The 17,925-nt window shown below is 20.9% G+C and overlaps 1 protein-coding gene across 2 annotated transcripts in view; it reads right to left on the bottom strand.

Annotated features, from left to right (window-relative positions):
* Window positions 1-275: 275 nt before the first annotated feature.
* Window positions 276-17,925, bottom strand: part of LOC107993197 (uridine phosphorylase 1) — a 29,175-nt gene continuing 11,525 nt past the window's right edge. The window contains exons 1-6 of one of the 2 annotated variants that reach the window (XM_017049501.3): window positions 17,100-17,529; window positions 10,229-10,352; window positions 6,190-6,351; window positions 4,213-4,398; window positions 3,179-3,511; window positions 276-2,659 (exon numbers count right to left, since the gene is read on the bottom strand). In XM_017049501.3, coding sequence (XP_016904990.1) covers window positions 2,477-2,659; window positions 3,179-3,511; window positions 4,213-4,398; window positions 6,190-6,351; window positions 10,229-10,352; window positions 17,100-17,215 — 1,104 coding nt within the window. In that variant the 5' untranslated portion in view covers window positions 17,216-17,529 and the 3' untranslated portion in view covers window positions 276-2,476. Of the gene's footprint in view, window positions 2,660-3,178; window positions 3,512-4,212; window positions 4,399-6,189; window positions 6,352-10,228; window positions 10,353-17,099; window positions 17,530-17,925 lie in introns of those variants that run through there. The other variant, XM_017049502.3, reaches the window with a different exon arrangement.

Raw genomic sequence — 17,925 nt, 5'->3', positions numbered from 1 at the left:
TTTTCATTAACAATTATAATGAACTTTTATGCAAAGTTGTACAATAAATATTAAACTGACAATTGTGCGTAATTATGATATATTTTACAAATGTCCATATTTTTTTTATTTTCAAATTAATATTATTATTTTGAACTTGTCGTTTTTAACAAAAAATATAGAAAAAGTTAGATAAATAGATACTTTTTAATTTTTTATGCCTCTGAATTTTTTTGTTACAATGATTAAAATAAAATATTAATATGATATTCATAAATAAATTCAAGAAAAACAAATAGTATGATTAACATTTTTATTGATTGACAAAATCTACTATTAGTTGACATAATTTACTTAAAAATTTGATACACTTAGCATGTGCTAGTTTTTTTTTCATAAAAATTCATTTAACTTTTTGAAATATTAAAAGTTTATAGCAAGAGCCTAAAATAAACTTTCGTTAAAAATTTTAACAAATGTAAGGCGTGATTGTTAGAGAAATATTTATCATTGAACACATTCATAGAATATACAATTTATGGAACACTGTTACAAATTTTATAAGCAATTTAAAGTTAAAAATGTTCTAATATTTTTCTACCTGTATTCATTTCATTATTTTAAATAAACGAAAACATTATAAGTTGTAATATATATGTTCTATCTATATACATAAACCAAACGTTTAATACATATAAAATAAAAAATTTTACAATGTTATTGAAACCTAATTGTTTTTAAAAAAATAAGTAAAATATGTGTTTATAGTAAACCTTTAACAATCGTCAATGTATAATAATATTATAGCATTTAATTATATTTAAACATTTGATAGCTGTTTGATCAGCTATTATTTTCTTATTTTTATCTCGTAACAAGAGTCGTTATATCTTTTGATCAACAAATTTCTATTGAAATACAAAAACACACACACTTTAAAAATATACATATATGTGTATATATATATAACACGTAATTCTTTATAATAAAGCCCAAAACCGCTAAGTAATAACGTTAGCTATATTTAATTCTTTTATTTAAACTCCTTGCAAAGGAATTTACAATTCTGCATTTTTTTTTTGTTTTGTATAGAAGAAATAGCAACTGATTATTTGATGACCAACATTTTTAATATGTTCATTGGTCACAAAATTTTAACAAGTTATAATATTGAGACAGGATTAAGAAATTTATTACAATAAATTAATCTTCAAATTTATTATTTGGCACTAGAAAACAAAAAAAATCAAAATTGTATTATCTCATTAATGTATTTATATTTCTTTTTTTTTTTTTTTAATTTTTAATCCAGTCTCAGATGAAATTTAAATATTGAGGTTGTCTTTATACGTTCATATATGATGAATATGATATATATACACGTATAAAAACCTCAATTATATAAATGTTAATCGAACGAAAGCACATGCTATTACTTAACTATGTGGAATGTAGTACTAAATCTCTAATCAACTACTAATACATAGAATCTTAACATTATCGATAAGATATTTTATACGTCCTTAAAACACAGTTAAAAGAATTTGCAGTTTTATATAGAATCAATAAAACTGCGAGCATCATAGTTCTACAATAAATCGTTCGTAGATCTAGTTGTAGAACTTCAGCGCTTCATGTAAAAAATATGCGTTAAAGATTCGCGTGTTTCAAACATAAAAATCTCTTGGTCGATGAATGTTAATCTTCTTCATATGTGATATAATTATAATTGCAGCCTGAAATAAAACTTTCAGAAAATACACGGACAATAGATATGTAGCCAGGTATGGTCATTAAGAATGTAAATACATCATATACTTTGGTAATTATATTTTTAAATATCTTGCCTGTTTTGTACTTGGATCATTGCATCATAATAATGCAATAAAACTGATGAGGTTTATGATTCTTTGAGCTTCTTTTTCGCAATTATTATAAACTTAAAAAAGGAACTTTAAAATTTTACATTAAAAATCGCATAAGTACACAGTAAAAACACAATTAAAACTCAATTCATTATATAAATAAAAAAAATAGAAAACATTAAAAACATATTTTCTACAGTGCAAAAAATCTCTTAATAAATTAAATAATAACTTATTTTGAATTTCGCCAATATTGAATTTCATTAATTACTATTTAATATTGATAATTAAGTATGCAAGATTCTAGAAAATGTCACAATATACAACTTAAATTTTATTTTTATATCTAAATACTTTTCAAGAAATACTTTTTTGGTACAAAACTCGCATTAAAGAAGTATATAATAATAATTCATTTTATAAAAAAATAATGATAAAACATTTTCATTAAATTTTTTATATGACAATGATACTTGAACATACGTAAAAGAATAAAAGGACGTTTGATCAATGTATCAATCGTTGATAGAACTAACAAATCCGTGCGTTTTCATTGTACTATAATAGTACATTCTTCTCTTAACAAGATATTGATTTTTCTTAGCAATTCCTGTATTTGACATGTCCTGAATTTAATCATAGTTTTCCGATTCCTGTTGAACCAATTTAAACCGACGTGGACTCTTGACACACATCGATCCATGACCTTCTAAGGAGAGGCGGCCTTTTCGTTGAAGATATCTCGTTATATAGCGTGCGATTAATTCTTGCGGTCTTATTTGCCATTCATCCAGAACTTCCTTTGGTGCTAATACCTATAATGATAAATTTAAATTGAAAATAATATTTTACTCATATAAACTTTTTGTACATTTTACTTTTTAAATTTCCTTATTAGTTCTTTTATTAAAATTCCTAATGTGAATAAATTCTCAAAGAATGGACTTGCTTTAAATCACTTAAAATTATGAAACATTATTTACTAATGAATTTTCAATATTTCAAAATCACATACATAATTTAAAATATACACTATAAATTGTGTAAAATAATTTTTTCAATTTTTAAAATTTAAAATTTCTTTGCATAATTTTTCTTTATATAAATAATAAATGGATTCCTAAATCTATTATCAATAAACTTCATTAAAAATATATTCTCAAAAGGAAATATTTGCAAAAACATTTAATTATTTAAAATCATATAAATTGAAATTCGTAAATTCATTAAAAATTAAAAAATGTCTAATGTTTGAATTAATATATTTGTATTTATAATTTATAAAATATTAATATTTATAAGATATAAAATTAATCTTCACAGCGTGAAAATACCTGATCTCCTTTGAATCGATCTATCAATGTTACACAAACAACAGCAGCTTTGATGCCCGCATGATGTGTGAGAGCAGCAAATGCAAGACTCTCCATTTCTATATTTATTACGCCAGCTTTATGCAGCTTGTTTAAGTATTCTATTTTTTCATTTTCCGTGAATTCGCAAAATGCACCATCCATTCGGCCTTGTCCTTCGTAGAAGTCATAAGTACACATCGTTTTACCGATTATAGTGTCATAAGGATTGTCACGATGCGCTAATGTCTTCAAATCACGAGCCAGTTGTCTATCTAGTTTAGCAGGTCTTCTTACCATTTTACCAAGCACGGGCTAAAAAAAGAAATAAAGATATCACAAAATAATTTAATTTATTATTTTACTTAATTAACATACTTTATTGATAATATATTAAATTATGTATTAAACGATTGTTTCATATTTTATTAATATCTTTTGATTATTTAACACAGTATTTTTCAATATTTTTAATCTTTTCAATAAGTCCTTTACTAAATAATACATGATTACATTTTCTTAATTTGAATAAAAAATTATTTTAATCTAGAAACGACTATTTGTACAAATTCTTATATATAGATTTCGACGAAATCTATATTAAATTATTAAAACAAAAAGCTAGCTTATATTAATTAATTTTTTAAATTAATTAATTCTTAAATGTATAATAAAAATATATAAAGATTTGATTCATTCTTAATTCATCTTGGAAATTTATACATCGCAAAATATCAACAGCACGAAAATAAATCGTGAATCTTATTTCATTCTTGATGGATTAATAAGTTTATATATATATATATATTAATATATAAAATATTATATATATTATATAATTATAATACATGTAATGTATTGTAATATATAATGTAATATATATAATATATCGCCATTATCGAAATATATAATGTCAAAAATCGTGATTTTCTTAAAATAAAGTTTTTTTCCAGAAAATATGTTGCTACAAGAATAAGAATTGGTAGTAAGGAATTTTTTTCAGAAAAATTTCTTACCAGTTCCAAATAAGACTTCAGCATTCCATCGACTGCTTCCTCAGAAATGACGACAGTGCCACCTTCAAGGCCAATTCCTCCACATGTACCAATCCTGAAGAATATTGGATCTTTCACTTTTGCATGGTACATCAGCTTAATCACTTCGTGAAGCAAAATTCCAACCGATGGTATGCCCATTCCATGCTAAACACAAAAATATATTCTCTGCATTCTCCTTATGCCAATGTCAAGATATCTTCCTATCAAAACATTTTCAAATTCTTTTAAATATAGTCATTATTTGATATATCTGATATATACGTGTAATATGCGCCTAGATTTCAAAATTAGAATCTTATTAATAAAAGATTATATAGAAATCAAAGTTTGAATCATGTTAAAAAAATGTTATTTAGTTATACATGTATATATATGGATCTGAAATTAGCAACAATTTATATAGTAGGTCATCGTTCGTAACTGTTCTTAATATCTTTCTTCTACTCTCTCGCACTCTATCTTTATCTTCATCCATCTTAAATTGCAAACTTAAATTGCTTGTAACTTAATAATAGGTCTTCATCAACATTTTTTACATACCAACTTTTATGTTTGTTTTTGTCTCTAAAGATGTCTCGCAAATTCTAATATTCTATACGTATAAGGATTAAAAAAAGAACTTGTGGAACAATTCTGCTCTCTAAATTTTTTTTTCTTTTTATTCGTCGTATGATGAGACATCATAATTTCTTTTCACGCCATTTGCGAAAAAATGAACTGCATCATGCAATTTATTTTATGTATACGTTTTACGGATGATGTACACAAAGTATCGATAAAAAACAATTTATTCTATAGACGAATTGAGTAACTGGTGCATGGTAAAAGAAAAAAAGCGTATGATTAGCGTGAAATACTCGACTCCATGTTTTCCCTTCGACTGGAATCTTGATTATAATTTGTATAGCTCAAGCATATTTTATCTGATATATGATATTGATCAATATCTTCTACTATTAATAAAACGAATTTATAATTCTTAATTGTTCTATTTTTTATTTATATCGATAATTACTATATGAACAATTAAAATAATAATAATTTTATAAAAATTTGATATTTAATTAAAACTTTTTTATTAATTTAAAGTTTCTTGAAAATAAGATTTTTGCACGAATAATTTATTTAACCAATATTGTTCTTTATTACATATCTCTAATCTTTTTAAGAGAGATTAATTTTTAAAGTAAATTCAAGAAAATCAATAAATTATCTCTTTAAAATAATATTGAATATTTTATCTCTTATCTGTATTTACATTATGGGATATTATTTTAAATATTCTCAAAGACAAGCATGTTTCAATGAAAATAAAATCCATAAAATAAACAAATTTTAATGTTTATTCTTCTTGGATAAATTTGCTCGAGAATATTATTTTCAATTTAAAGAGAACAATTTTTTCAACATAATTATATAAGCTAATTATACACGTACTCCAATGGATCTTCGAAATACAATACTCAATTAAATTGAATCCGACTTAACCATGAGCAAATATCGCATCAGAATATTTCATTTAATTTCAATTTCAACTACGCTTTCGTTCGTAATATTTAATTAAATCCAGATTACATAATTGTATAAATACATGAAATTTTGAAAAATAATTAATTCAAATTATAATGCAGGAAGAAAATGATGTGTGTTTATAACATTTTATAAATTATACATTATACAATTGAACGAAATTTCTATATATGAGAATAAAATTAAATGGCATTTACATGTTTTCCATATTTCTACCTTAAATTTATATCTTTTAATATTTATGTATTTAAATATTTCGCACGAAATTTTACTTTTGTTTAAATTTATGTAATAGAAAATAATAATAAAGCTAAAAAATCAGAAGATCGAACAAGATATTAATTATTAATAAAATATGTATACATTTTTAAGATCAAAAACAAAAATAATATTATGTATACTTACACTAATAGAAAGAACCGGTCCAACTTTATACATGGAATAACGATATGAATACTGGCTAATATCAAGAAGTGTTGTTCCAGCTGGAAGTTTGTGACCTATTTCCTTCATTATGTAATTAGCGAATTGTTCCATACGCTTCGGCGTTCCTCCCATACACACAAACTGTAAAACAAAATTATACAATAATTTAAATTGTATTTATTTAATTATAAATTGTAAAATAAAATATAATATAGTAATATTCCATTTATATGAATCTATCAAGGAATAAATATGTTTATATAATTCTTAATAGACATTCATTTAATTCCCCCATCAACTATGATTATCAGTTTATATAAAAGAATTTCACAAAATATTTTCTGTTAAAATGTACAATAAATCAAATATTATAAATTTAGAAACAATTTTGTAAGTAAAATAATTGATGAATTAACTTTTACTTATTTTATGAGATATGATATAAAATTATATATTTGTAATTATATATATATAATTCTTAACTAACTTAAAAAGTATTAAATCATTCTTTAAAATTTATAGATTTTTACTATTTTCTTTGCGATTTGGATTAATTAATAATTTTTCCAAAATTTTTTTTACATATCATCTAATCAATTTTTTAACTTATGTTTCATTCAATTTTAAAAAATTTATTCTAAAAAATAATTGAAAGCAAATATTCTTTGACAAAATCTCGACAATAGCCATATTTAAAAGATTAAAAATTTAAAAGATTAAAGAATTTTATATACTGTTTTGTTTGATGAAATATATTCCATGCACCATGCATCAGCGAGTCGGGAAATCGTTAAATGAATGAAACAAAACCAGAGCGAGACGCGTCTTTTGGTGTTTATAATTTGTAACGGTGGAATTGCTCTTTTCTTAAATGGAACATTCGTGCAATTCGTGAGTGAATATAGTTGGCGTGCAACGTACAAAATAATACCTCGTGGATTACCACCTCCTGTGTAGTCGAGGAACGCGCATAGAAGTTTTGGCTATTGTTCTATTTAGGTCATGAAACTGTACTTTCTTTTAATGGCGAACTCCTCATTGATCTCTCTATGAATACACAGTTTCGTTGATAACATGAAAGGGATGCCGCAATAAAGAAGAACGTGTTTGTAAATCGTACGTACGATGACGTTCAGTTAATCCAATGCAGATATTTAAAAATCAGAATTAATTAATTTTAATTTGAAAAATAATCTATTTTTGAAATAATACTAATTATTTCATGAAACGTTCACTCAAAAAATTTATTTATAAATTCATTGATTGTTTTCTATAATTATTTGATTGTCACTTGATTTCGATGAAAATAATTAGTAAAATCAAATATTTATATTATTATTATTGCGATTATTATTATTAATATTATTAATAATCCAATTTGAATCTTATTATAAAAAACAAATTTACAATTAAGAAACATTAATTATTATTATTTGAAATAATTATTTTTAAATTAATATTTGAAATAAATTTCATCCATATTTGATTCGACGGCATGATATAATAACAGTTCATGTTAGTGAATCAATAGTTCATTAAGAAAATCTAGATAAATTTGTTTATTTACTTTAAAAAAATTCAATTTCATTTATATCGTGTTTAAATCATTCGCACGGATAAAGAATTAAAATATCAATGTCAAACATTTTCTATTACCTTCAAAAGCTTCCTGCATTATCAAATTTATGAATCTCGTAATATATATGATGACTCATTTAACTCTATTATTTGAATTTATTTCTAAACCTGTAACATTTTTGAATAGATGCAAATATTTTCAGAGTTATAGCATTAAATAACGATGCAATTTTTCTGCGGCTTCAAGTGATCCACGATAAGTTTCACTTTTAAATATCTCAAAAGGAAATAATCAAGTACTGTTGATAATTTTTTTAATATTTAATATTTTTTGTGTAAAATATATATCGTGTTAATACTTACCGTTAATATGATAAATGTGATAACAAAGATAATATAATGTTTAAAATAAGAAGTTAAATGTATAATTTAACAAAACTTGCATCAGTTTTTATTGAAGAAGATATAAATTTTTATTTCAATTTTTAATGGAATCGCAAATGTAATAGATTACAATTTAAAAATTCAAGATAATATTTCGATAAAATAAATAGTTTGATAAAATATAAAAAAAAAATTCTTATATTTCCATTTTTCTTAATTTATCAATAATGGATCTTTTTTTATTGAAAATTATTTATTTAAGAAAATGTAACAAGTTATTTAAATAAAAATCAACCAGAGCAATTTTTAAACAATTAAATGACGTAGATCTATTTATTAAATTTTTTGAAATTTGTTTTGAAAAAAAGAAAAAGAAATTTACCGTCTCGTAATTTAAATTTTTATTAATCTCGTTATTTTCATAAAAAAGACGTTACATGTTCTCGCATATATTTGAAAATAGATTTGAAAAGCGTATATAAGTATTATGCAAAAACAATAAAATAAATAAATATATATTATTAAATCATAAAATAATTCTATCTAGATTTTACTGCATTTAACTATCTTCTATAAATTTATATTTACATAAATATTTGCAATTCATAATAATCAAATAAATTAATATACGATCAATGATTAAAATATTACATTAAATATACAAAGGGCAAAGATGTAATCGTTCATTGATCATAATAGTAATACGCAAAATAGAAATCAATAGATATGCTGAAGCATTGGAAAGACAATAGAAAAGAACGCTCTAATAATAGACACTAATATATAACAATAGAAGACAATAGCACTCCGTAGAAATATTTGCTATTTATAAAATAAAACTGATAATAAGAGAAACTAGAAAAATTAATAATTATTATTACAATGAAAAAATTCAAAACTTAAAAAATACAATAATAGAAAAAATTAACAATCAAAAAAAAATCTATGAATAGATAAAAAAATGATATACGATGTAACTAATAATAATATGATGTGAAGAAAATAAAATATAGTATTAGTTAAATAATATAGTAATTTTTAGTATTAAACTAAATTTATATATTTTTCTAATGATTATAATATTTATTTATTATAATATTGATATTTAATGAATAAAAAAAGATAAAAGTCTACTATATGTAAATATTTGGAAAATATTAAAAATAATTTTTTTTTAATTGTGAAGAAAAAATCAAATTATTAAATTATCCAAATAAATAAAATTAATATTATACGAAAAATTGAGAAACACTGCTATTTACACAACATTTTAGTGCGTAGTTTTTCATTATCAGTTATGCATTAACTAACCATTAAACATTATGTCATACTTTATTTCATAACATTAGTAGATAATGATATTATTATCACAATATAAACATAAACATAAATATTATTTATTCAAAATTTAATAGCCTGAATGTATTATTTGAACATATAAAATGATAAAAATTAAAATTAGTCAAATATAATCAGCACAGAAAAATATAAGAACATTATGACATGCCATTACAAAATAGGAATCATTAAATAAATTAGGATACAACTTGTTCTGGATTAAATAAATAGATAAAGTTTAATATTTTTGTCCAAATATTATAATATTTATGTAGAATATATCTATATAGAATATATATTATAGAATATAAAATCAATAAAAGCAATAATTTTTATAAAATATAAATTATTTTATAATTATTGTTTTTATTTAATAATTAATTATAATATTTTGTAAAATATTATTCTTTTTAAAGAGCTAAATCTTTTGTTGAACTAAGATAAAATAGGATAGTTATTTACATAAAAATTTAAATTGATACTTTACTATTGATATACTTTACTAAAATCAATATAAAAATACTTGATTTTTATTTTTAAATGATTAATATGTAAGCTACATAATATATAATTGATTTATATTAAAAAAATTATATTTATATAAGAAATATTAGGTAAATTATTCAATAATTAATATTCAAACATCTATTCAATTATCAATTCAAATATCTATTTAATTATTCTGTTTTGATGAAAAAAATTGATTACTTTTATTTACCTTGACATCTCCAAACATTTCAACGAGATCGTGGGATCCACTGCCCAGAGCAAGGTGATATAGTATATCTTGATCCATAAGTTCAATATTTGGGTTTCGAAGTCGTACGGATCCATCTCTGTATCTAAAAAAAACAAGAAATGCGAGCAAAAAATTAAAAAATTAAAAGAAAAGTTATATGATTCAATACAGAAAAAAAATAATTTAATTAATTTCTTATTTGTATATAAATTCAATAAAAATTTAATGATATTTTTGTAAAAGCAATATATTATTATGAAATTCATCACACCATAATTATAATCGAAACAATTTCTAATGAAATTCTTGACAAATTATCAATATCAAAGATGACGCGAAAAAGATGATCCTTTCGATTAATGATCGAATTTTTTAAGACTAAAATTTTTTTTAAAAAACCTCTAAATTTTGTTTACTTTTTTTCTACTTGGCAATAATTTATATAAATTAATTAAATAATAAACTTATTATAATTTAAATTACTTGCTTATTAAAATGCTTTATTTTATTTTTGGAATTGAAATTCAATCATTTATCTCTCTAAATCGAATTTTAATTTTAATTGCTGTTATATTTCGAAATGTACATATACATATGTATATCATTTGATAACTTTTTTTAAATATTGTAAAAATAAAATATGCTGAAAAATAAAAAATAAATGAATAAATTATCTCAGAAATCTTAGAAAAATTTTAGAATTAAATTTTATATGATTTGATTTATATGATAATAAAAAAAAAGAAAATTGTTTTTTTATTTTTTACTTATTATTTATTGATCATTAATAGATTAATTTCATATCTTCTTTTTCCTCTTAGATAACTACTAAATTAAAAATTTAAGTATCTGTTGCTTCCGTTAAATTGCAAAATCCCATCCGTAGTTTGTAATTGAACGGTGTTTCAAAATTAAGTTTACTCGTAAACGAGAAGCACGATTTCCCGGTAATTAAATCAAACTTCAGAATTGGATATATTAATGGAATCGTAATTTATGCAGTTAAATATAAACCACAATTCAATTAAAATAGAATCATTAATATAGAATAGTATTATTCTTATTTAAAATAATAAATCTTTATAAATAATAAAATAAAAAATCTATTTGTTTTTATATCTAATCTATCTTATTATATGTATGATATAATATTTATTTTGATATACTATAATATATCTACATAATATTTTAATCTTAATTATCTAATAATTAATATATATATATATATTTATATTATATTTATATATAATAATAAATTATTACATTGGAGAATACTAGATTTAATATTAATTTTTTTCTGAAAAAGTAATTATTTAATTTTCACTTTTTATTAAATTTGCAAGAATAATATACACATATATGTATATTCATTTTCTAAAATAATTACATTGTTGTTACTTAAAGTAATTTTTTTTTATATGTTTGACATTTGATTCTTTGAAAATAAAGTTCTAATAATTAAAATAAATATATTATATCACAGTTAAATATTAATATATTATAACATTAAATATATTTCTAACCTTTGAATATTTTCAATATATTTACGGCACAATATATAATATTTATTTAATTAATTTAATATATCTTATCATTTGGTATATTACATATATTTTATGTTTTTTATTTAATATATTATATTTTTATATTATAAATATAATACGAATTATTTATTGAACATATTTTCTACGAACTTTCTTAAGACAATCAATTGGTTATTTAATATTTTTATCAACTCCATTGTTGTACAAATTTCCATCTTGAAACAAAGATGTATAAAGTTTCGTATTTTCTATTTTTATTCACATTTTATTTTTAGTAAATTTTCTCCCTCAAAATAATTTTTCATAATTCAATGAAAAAAATTGATTAGTATGTCATTTTTATAATTATTTATATATATATATATATATTTAGAACATTAAAAACATAAAAAAAGTTTATAATAGATTTTGCTTCAGAAATAAGTGACAAAATTTTATCATTTTCTATTTTTTTTAAATATAAAAAATTAATTAAAATTTGAAATTTCTTCATTTCAAGATAACATTTTTTTATTTATGACAGAGACTTAGAGAAATAATAGATCCATTATAATATAACATATTAATAATGAAAAATATTTACATTTAATTTATATATTTATTTAAAATTAATCATATTATTTTATACATTTATGTATTTATAAAAAAAATTATTTTTTATAAAAAAATTTTATTTATGTATTATATAAATGAAAAAATAAAAATATAAATTAATAAAAAAATATCATTAAATTATATTTAAATGTATTTTATTTATATTATATTATATATATTTATATTATATTATATTATATGAGAGATATATTTTTTATAATATTTTATATATTATTTTATTATTATATACTAATCTACTATTTTTTATATAATATATATGTATTATACAAAATCTATAATCTATTATAATTTATTTTTTTAAAATAATTTAGTCTAATAATATTTTATGATATTTACTTTAACAAAAATTCTAAAACATTGTACTTTTTAATAATATATATTGCATTTATATTGCATTATGTTTATTATTAAAATTTTTCTTTTTTTTGATAATATTTTAAAAGGATTTGATTAAAAATATTTTTTCAATATTTAGAAAACCAACAAGTTTAAAGATAATATAGCATAAGGATTAATTTTAATTTTCATTATTCTTTATTGCTTCTTTACCTTGAACTTTAATTTATTTATATTAATTTACATCACTTTTATCATTGTTTATTTTTACTAAGACAACGTTTGATCTCCAGATTAATTTTTACTCTTAATATAAAAACATACCTTTCTATGTAATTTATTTCTTTCTCTACAGAATTCTTCTTAATTATCTTTTTTCTTTTTTCCTTTGATTCTTTTTCTTCATCCATATTTTCTGTTTCTTCTATGTTATTTATATCACATTCATATTTTTTATTTTTTTTACATAATTTACATCACTTGATATCTTTAAATTCTATAAAATTCTTTTTCTGTATTATATTTTTAGTTAAAATAATCCAATATTTTATTTTATTTTATTATTTAAATTTTTTATTTAAATAATCTAATATAAAATTATTTAATTCTTTCTTTTTATTAAAAAATCTATATTACATTTTTTTTAACTTTAATTTTTTAATAATCATGGCTTTAAAATCAGTATACTCAAAATAGTAATAATTTTTGAAAAAATTCTTCGCTCGAAATATCTGCCTTTCTTTTCCGGGTATTTCCGAGTATACGGAAACGTTATTCTTAGACATCGTATATTCATCTTTAGTATTTTACTGCGTAATTGATTTCTCTAATAGTTTTCATTTTTTCCCCCTTTTTTTCATAATTTTTATTGCGCTTTAGTTTAAAATTATTTTTTAAATTTTTATTTGTAAACATTACTCGTGTAAAGTATATATTCTTATGTTTTCTAACCTTAACTTCTTTTAATAATCTTACTTTCAATATTTTCAAAGTTGGTAATTCTTCTTGTACTTCAATAATGATTCTAAAATTTTCATAAGAAATGTTGTATAATAATATCATTGATATATTGTTAATAAATTCTTTTACAAGTTTTATTTCCATTTCTTTCAATTTGTCAATTATGTCAGAAAAGTTTCTTATATGATTATTCATATCGTTATTTTTTTGTATTTTATACGGAATTAATTGTTTTACCAACATTGTTTTACGAACGAAGGATATAATTATTCTATGTAATTATTTTTTGTTCCATATTTTTTTTTATAATAAGCAATTCTTTATCTGCCACAGGATTCATCAGCTAATATAATATTTGATCTTGCGATTTGTTGAATCTTATTTTTTAGCATTTTCTACAATTCTAACCTTCTTCACTAGAAACATATTCTCATTCTTTATTAATAAAGCATTATTAATAATATATTTGGATTTTCCATATATTGAAATTTTCCTTAACCAAAGGTTCTATTTTTACTGTTGTATAACTTGTTATTATTTTATTTTAATTATGTATTTTTTAAATTTTTTCTTTCTTCACTTTTTTTTCAAAGATAGCACACAAAGATAATAAACATCAAGAGGGCGCTTGCATTGATTCGATCATTGTTCTCTCGCTATTATATAGTTTGATTCGTTGATGTGAAAATTTTAATCGAATTATTTTACATTAGAAATAATCAATCACATTTTTTCTTCTCAGTGTATCTTTAATATTACATTACAATTAGATTTATTTAGATCTATAGGTTTATGAAAGAAATAATACTTCAAATTAATAATAATTTAATAAAATAGAAATTTTATTAATTAACAAGAATTAATTTATTGGAAATATTTGAAGACATTTGAAGATAAAAAGTATTAAGCATTTAAAAAATTAATTATTAGTTAAAAAACGATAATATATATAAATAATGCTTAAAAAAAATTTTTTGCAATAGTATTCAAGTTAAGCATCATTAGAGTAATAACCAATAGAATAAATAATAATAAATAATAAATTATTATATAATTTGACATATTATATGAATAAAAATAACTTATTTTTAATGTATTATAATGTATTATTGTTGTTAAAATTTTTTTTAAATATAAATAGAAATCTTAAATATAAATTTAAATTCTCGTTTAATTCAAAATAAAAGAATTTAATTAAAGATATTAAAGTCTTTATCAAAATTTATATTATAAAAATATAAAATATTACGAATATATATTAATATATATATATCATATTGCTTAAAAGTTTTGAACTTATCTAAATTATATTTATAATATATGAAAAAAATAAAATAAAAAGAAGTATAACAATACTTTGAATAAATTTATTGTTTTGTTAGGTTAAGTTTTGTTTACATGAATGAATTTATATGAATTAGAAATTATAAGAATTAGTAATTCTTATTCATTTAATAACGAAGTATCACATCAAGTTATATATATATTAATAGAATAGAAGAATATACTTGTGGTCGTTAAATGGTATTTTCATTGAAATATATATACATAATAATGAGAATATATCGATGCTGATTCGATTCCATTAGACGTATGCAGTTAGACTCTTTAAAGAGCAACAACCTTTAAGGTTTATTTGTACTTATGTCATGTCTATTCCATCTTGATTATAATTTGGATTCGAATAAGATACTTTAATTTAGATTAATTTTAGATTTAATTTAGATAATTTAATTTAATTTGATATTGATTCAATATTTAAAAATTATTCCAAACATTTTGTATAAATATGTATAAACATTATTTCAATATAATGAAAAATATTGAAACCTTTATAGTTTTGAGAATACTTGAACATACTTTATAAAATGAAAATATTTACATGATCTTATGCATTAAAAATAATATAATTATCTTATTATTATTTCGCTTATGCGTACTAGACTTTAAGACTCAATGCATATGAACGACTTTCGCCGTTGCAATTATACGATTTCTAGTGATATATATACACATTATACGATTTACTAATTGAAAAAAATGTTGAACTATCATTGTAAATCTGCGATGATATTATTGTGCATGATTGTGCATGTAGCCTTAATATTGATACGTAATCAAGACTTTGTCTTCTAATTAATTTAAATGGACCATTCAATTCACGTTGTGTTCTTTATTTGGCCAATTAGAATAATTTAAAAAAAAAAATTTGGAAAAATAAAAAATTAAATAAAATTATTTGAAGACATAATTATTCTTTAATTGAAAATTAATTTTTGAAATACTTAGAAATATTGAATTGAACAATAAATGTTATAATAATCGTATATAATAAGCTGTATATAATAATACTGTTAATAAGAAATTATAATATAAACAAACACTTAACATGCATTAAGAAATCAGTGAATCAAAACCAAATAATAAATAATAATAGCAAATAATATACAATTCATTTGTGAAATAATAAAAAAGTTATATAATAAAGAATTGTAAATATATATTAATTTAATTTTCATATAAAATTATGTTATTTTAAAAATAAATTATTTTCTAAATAATTTTAAGATAATAAAATTTATTAAAACTTTGGCTTGAAATTATATTTGCCTAAAATCCATATACTTGAATTGACGTTTCTAGAAAATGTGTTTGCAAGCCTTCTTTGGCGCAACTACAATACATACGTAATACATTATATACGTTTAAACATTTGCATCTTATACAAAATTCTATCTTTAATCAATTTAAAATCAGATAAAATAATGTAATAAAATATAGATTGAGAAACGAAAAAAATATTAAAATGGATGATATATGTACAATGCATTATTACATTTAAAATTAATTAATTAATTAATAATTAATTTGAATCTCAAATATATTATATATATATATATATATATAAATAAATTTCAATTCAAAACTATTTTAATGTAATATAATAACAAAACATAAAATAACAAAATACTTTATCTTTTTAATGAATAATTAAAATGAATAGAAAGAATTGATAATATGTAGTGTATATATATAATTAAATTATCTAAACATTTTTAAATAAATATGAATAATAATAACAATTTTTCTGATAATTAACAAAGAATTAATAATATTATGTACATATAATTAAATTATCTAAATAATAATGAATAATAACTTATTTAAAATAATGAATAATACTTATCTAACATTTCCTGTAGTAATTATATAGATATTTTGATATAAAAACTCATTCATTTATATTTTTATTAATAATTCATTTTTTTTTATCAAATAAATGATTCGAATTTTTCAAACGATAATGTAATTGACAAACGTTATTCAACGTTTCTTTTTATCCATTTTCATATATCTTACTCAAGAAAGAACAAAAAGAAAAAAAAATCAAATACCTAACTGCAGGATCATATTCTTGTGTCTCTTTCTCGTCATTTTCAACCGGTGGTTTCAGTTGACATACGTGACTCTCCTCGTCCAAGTAACGATTTTCACACGCGCAAGTAGGCATTTTGATCACTTTTCGATATAGCTTTTCAATATATTGGGTACAAATATTTCCCTAAGCAGAATATTGAAATGACACGATGAATCGTACAAAAAAAGACGAAAATTTGAAAAGAATAAAAGCGTTCGATTGCACGACCTTCGCACGATTACACGTCGGAATCTCGCCAAGAGTAAAGCTCTCTGAACGAAGTCGACCAGTGCCGGTCTCTGAATAGAATCTTTGCGATGCTTCGGGGGACCTTTATATCTCGATTCCCCTCTGGATCGAGCCTCGACCATTCCATATTCCCACCACGTCGTCTGTTGGCTGCCAAACAATCACGTGTACACGATGTTCGGAGCAGGTAGAAAAGAGAAGTCTTAGAAACTAAATCGAACAAAGAAAGTTGGTATACAAAAACATCGATTGGGATTTATTTATGAGATTGCAAGTAATTTAATTTTGTGGTAGATGAAAAGAGATGGAATTATGAAACTAAAGCCATCTTATTTTATCTAATGTAAAATTAAGTCGTTTCCAATTTAAAAATGAAGCCTTGATATAAGTTTTTGCATAACAATTTTCGTATTTGTTTGTTTCTAGAATTATTCTTCAAATTTCGTTCTAATACTCTGTAAAATATTTGCATCGAATATAGCTATATAACTAACACATATAGAATGGCTACAAATATATGTAAATTGAATATATTGGAGGGAATTGAGATTGTA

Source organism: Apis cerana, linkage group LG7 (assembly GCF_029169275.1).
Source record: "Apis cerana isolate GH-2021 linkage group LG7, AcerK_1.0, whole genome shotgun sequence".
In the NCBI taxonomy this organism is placed as follows: Eukaryota; Metazoa; Arthropoda; class Insecta; order Hymenoptera; family Apidae; genus Apis; species Apis cerana.
This window is presented reverse-complemented; position numbering and strand designations above follow the sequence as displayed.